The 4,905-nt window shown below is 41.2% G+C and overlaps 1 protein-coding gene across 1 annotated transcript; it reads right to left on the reverse strand.

Moving 5' to 3' along the window:
• Positions 1 to 592: 592 nt before the first annotated feature.
• Positions 593 to 2,052, reverse strand: LOC147616043 (uncharacterized). The gene has a single exon (XM_086778060.1). It carries the CDS (start codon positions 1,997 to 1,999, stop codon positions 743 to 745), a length of 1,257 nt encoding a protein of 418 aa, XP_086634186.1. The 5' UTR covers positions 2,000 to 2,052; the 3' UTR covers positions 593 to 742.
• Between the last annotated feature and the right edge of the window lie 2,853 nt (positions 2,053 to 4,905).

Below are 4,905 nucleotides of genomic sequence, written 5' to 3' on the forward strand. Positions count from 1 at the left end.
TTCAAAACCACCTTTCTATATAATTATGGCTATTCGAGGGCATGCCAATTCCTAACCTACAAAGACTCTATAAAATCAAAGTTTACAATTATTGTTTACTACGCTTTTCCTTATTCTAGTTTCTTCTAACCTAAAACTACAATGATCTAAAATTGATATTTCATTATCTCAAAAACACATTCTCACCTACTATATCATAATTAATGAGTGCACTTTTTTTTTAAAAGCATCACATCCTTGTACATTCATGATGGTAAATGCACGCTTTAGTATGCTACAAGCTAACTTGTGGACAAGTGATTCATCTTATTACTTTGGTATTAAGGGTAAGTATTGTCTAGCTTAAATTGAGTATTGCTTTCCAATGAACGAGTGAGAGCTTGAAGAGCTTCATGGTATAAATGTTGGATTTAGAGTTTCTCTTTCAATGCAATGGAGGAGGATGACCATAAATGCTACTCACTAGATAGGAAGGGCTGGTTAAAATTTGCCAAGTCTTAGAGTTGATAATCATGTTAATAGTTGGCGATAATAATCACTTCCACAAATGATGAATTGAACACATTATGTTATCAAAAACGTCATGGATTATAATTATGGCTTTTTACATACTCGAGTGATGGGAAATCTGGTGTCTTACAAAACGAAAATAATATTGTGGCAGAACTATGTCCATTTATTTGAGTACATTAGCCTAGCTCACACAAACTTGCACTGATATCCTACATTAAATTTGTTGTGATCAACTTGCACACCACTCAAAGTGAAGACCACCATCCATGTACTCACTAACATTGAAAGGCCCGTAAGAAGCCACCATGGTGTGCAAGCCAAGCAATTTAGGCTTCCAAAGCTCAATGTAAAACTCGGTAGTGGACTTGAACATCTTGGGGGTCAAGATAACAGTGTCTTTGACTTTCTTATCATGGGTGTCAACCCTACCGATGACATTACCATGTGGGTTGGTGATGAGAACAGCCTTCCAACCGGGGGTGCAAGGGGCTGGCTTAGAAGTGATGTGGATACCAAGGCGCTCGGCACGCTCCACTCTGCAATGGTAGTAGATGAGAATGTCAGGGTCCCTGTCGACAAGGAGCCTTATGAAGGTTTGCTCCTCGCGGCTACAGATGGATTTGGTGGCATCAAAGACCCAATCCCTGTGTTGGGCGAGAGACACCAAGGCCCCTTGCCGAGGCTTGCTTGCTGTCACCACACCCGCCAACAAGGTAGCATGCTTATTGTTGAAGAAAGCAGGGCCTCCCGCATCGCCGCTTGTCGTAGGTATGCCTCCTTTTGTGCTCAATAGAAGGTAATTGTTTGAGCTCTTATCCGAAACCGAGAAAGACTTGAAGCTTAGATAGTTTTTGGAGCCATCGCTGCTGAAGGTGCCACCATAGCCAAATACTTTGACGGTTGAGCCAGGCTTTGGGTCCTTTTTCGCAAGCGGCCAGAAGAAGCCTTTGGGTGAGAAGGGTGAGGAGAGCTTGCCTGTGTGTTCTAAAGGTGGGTGAACTTTGATCACTGCTAAATCTTCACTCGGATGCACGAACACATCCAGCCCATTTGCCGTCTCCTCACCTAGCTCTATGGTGAACTCAAAAGGATCTAAATAAGCCTTCACAACTCTCTTTGCTGTGAGAACAAAATTCTTCTTAAGTAGCACTCCAGTCCCCACCCCATTGCTTTGGCTCTTGATGCGTACCACGTGAGAGAGAAGCTGTTGATGCTCATCTTTGATTATGGTTCCACTTGGCAAAAGAGAACGCCTTGTTATCAACCCGGCACTAGTTTGATCAGACGATTCATTTAACTCATCATTCGCTTCATCTTGGCCTCTGGCAGCAGCTAGCTCAATACTATCATCACTGGCGCACTTGCAATTATGTGGCGTGCATAGCATCAAAGCAATCCACAAGAAAAACATCAAAAACGATGATTTCGTCCTGAATAGTCTTCTTGATCTCCGATGTGTCATGTTATCTAGACGGAAGGCCACCATGAGGGTGCGAGCAGTACTCTCTTTGAAGAAGGAAATGATGAGGGTGTGAGCAGTACTCTGTTTGAAGGAAATGGGGTGAGGCCCTGCGTACGCTTTCTTTTATGGAGCATTCTTCAACGGTTCGTTTTGCACTTGGAAGGCGAACAGGGAGTGAACACCAAACGCTCGGGGTAACTGTAGATCCACCAAGAATCACGTGCGTGTTCCGGATTCACCAACCGCAACGCTCGTGTTTGTGTGAGACAATCGTTCCACGAACTAAAGACACAAGTTTTTTTTTTTTTTTTGGAGAGAAGAGATATATTGATATTAATAAGATTTAGTTACAAAAAAAGTGGAAATATCGCTTGTGGTATAGTCAGAGTAGCTAAAGCTTAGCATTATCTAGGATCTCTGAGCTATAAGGACTTGTGGGAATCATCAATTCAGTTAAGAACATGTCGAGCTTGTGGTATAGTCAGAGTAGCTTAGCATTATCTAGGATCTCTGAGCTATAAGGACTTGTGGGAATCATCAATTCAGTTAAGAACATGTCGAGCTTCCATTCCAAGCAGTTGCGGGGGTTCACTTAAAAATATGTAAGTATAGCACATGAGTTCAAATGAAGGGATTTTTAAATTTAAAATTTTAAGATAAATTTACAAAATAATATTTACAAAAGGGGTTTTTTTTAATCCATTTTGAAAAAAAAAACCCGTAGGGCCATAAAGCAAAAAACACCATATTAGATAATTTGGGAAAAATCCCATTCCCATTTGAAAAATGGGAGCATAGTGAACTTGTCCAAAAGTTTGTCAAAACCCCCTCATGTGGCATATCATCGGAAAGATCTTGAAGAGTAGAATCTAAATCTATGATCTCCGACAAATTTGGAGTTAGTATGTTTAAGATATGTCCAAAACTATATGGAGTAACTGATTCCCAAAATGTGAGATTTTTTCCAAATTACCTAATATTGACTTAAAAGGGATCATTTTATTCATTAAAAATTCATAGGTAAGGGTATTTTTTAATACCCTTTGAACGCACGTGATACATAGGTTTTCTTAAGTAGTGCATATTAGCAATCATAAAATGGGATTGATCGTGGTGATAGACAATGATTCAGCAACATAATGAAGGTGGATTAAACCACACTAAAAACTCCATGAGAGAAAGAGGGAGATTGCACACTCAACACTTGATCTCTTCTATTCTATATCTCAAATGAACCATACAATGATATAGGCTCTCTAGCCTTATCCCACTTTACATGTCATCATCCATGTAGCACTCCCTTTTCCACTCTTTTGGTCAACACTCACACACCATACAATATTACATGTGGCATTCCTATCTCACCACAATATCTTGCACCTCTAGGGTGCTTTCCCACATACACACATCATCGCGATTACATCTCTCAACACCCCCTCTTAATCGAGGTGTTCCACAACTCACCCATCACCCATCACCCATATCAATGTAGCATTGCACAAACGCAATCGCTACCTCTCAACACTCTCCCTTAATGATACATTAGAGTGTCCATCAACCGAACATGTGTGCGCGTGTCTACCATCTTAGACACCAAGTCCATTTGAGCCGACTTGCTCACAGGCAGAACCACTAAGTCCAATTTGAACGTAGAAGTTCGGGTGGAAACCAACCCATGCGCATGCACCTCACACGTGCATCACTTATGCACACGTCACAACAACCATTTTGAGCTTCTCGGTGAGCTCGGGCATGGTTACTCTCATACCATGGGTGAATACAAAATTTTTGTTTTGAGCACGTAGGCTCGGGTACGATTGCCCTGTTGAGATATCGAGCTCATCTAGTGAGGCGGTGGACATTGATGACCCGCCTGGGAGATATGCCCCACACTTACACCACTGGCATGGTTGGTGAGATCATGGGTGATATGTGGCCAGTGGGATGGCAGGCTGTGTGACAGTCATTTTAGAGACTGGCATAGTTATAGCGCCAGCTCATTTAGTTGGGTTCACACTATAGAGAACCCTGGTATGTATTTGGTTGAGTACCTTTTCATATGGTGTACTCTTATCTTTGTATCTGGTGTGTTGAGTGTTGAGTGAAGAAGAAGAAGATTTTCAGTCTCTCACCTTGTGTGTTCTCTTTTAGGGTTTTGTAAGTGTGTGTGTACTTGAAAGAGCTTAAGCTCTCTCCTCCCCTGCATCTTTTCATGGTATCAGAGCCTGGTTCATGCTAAGGGCTGAGCTGCTGCAAGCAAGAGAAGCACAGGAAGCGGTACGAGGGTAAGAGCTTTATCTGCTCTTCCCTATTTGTGTTGGCAACTACACCCTTGTCAGGAGCTCTACGGGAGGCACTAGCAAACTGTAAGATTCCTCCCCCAGTCTCTCAGGATGTCCAGTATCTTCCCTTGTAATCAAATCCCTCTTTAGAAAAGAAAGATCTTGTTTCTACCTATTTTGGCTTAGACAGAGAAAATATTCTAGAGAGAGATTATTCAGATTTTGGATATTTTTGGATGGAAAAATATATCTTCTTATTAAAATAAACTCCCCCAAAAGAGAAGTTCAAAAAGATTTTCAGAAGGTGCATCTGTGCTATTTTCATACTCTGACTACATGCCTCCCCTCCTCCAATTAAGATATGCTAATGCTTCCTTCAAGCTAGCAGGATGTTCAAAAGGCCTTATCTTAGGGGTCCAGATTTTTGGAAATTTTTAAATTAAGGTTCTGAGGGGCCAATCAGATTCATCCAAATGTATGGAGGAGATAAATGAAGAAATAAAGAAAATTTTCCCAAAAATGAGTAAATACTCACATAAGATGAAGAGTTGACTAAGAACAAGGATATTAGTTAAAAAAGAAGAGATATTTAGTGAAATAATGCATTTTTGACACCTCAGTGTGGGGGAATACCCCTCATGAAGGAGG

Source organism: Cibotium barometz, chromosome 39 (assembly GCF_041138505.1).
Source record: "Cibotium barometz isolate CiBa-2024 chromosome 39, ASM4113850v1, whole genome shotgun sequence".
Taxonomy (NCBI): domain Eukaryota; kingdom Viridiplantae; phylum Streptophyta; class Polypodiopsida; order Cyatheales; family Cibotiaceae; genus Cibotium; species Cibotium barometz.

Excerpts from the sequence above, each read along its gene's own strand:
- LOC147616043 (XM_086778060.1), bottom strand. The coding sequence starts at position 1,999 with ATGGTGGCCTTCCGTCTAGATAACATGACACATCGGAGATCAAGAAGA.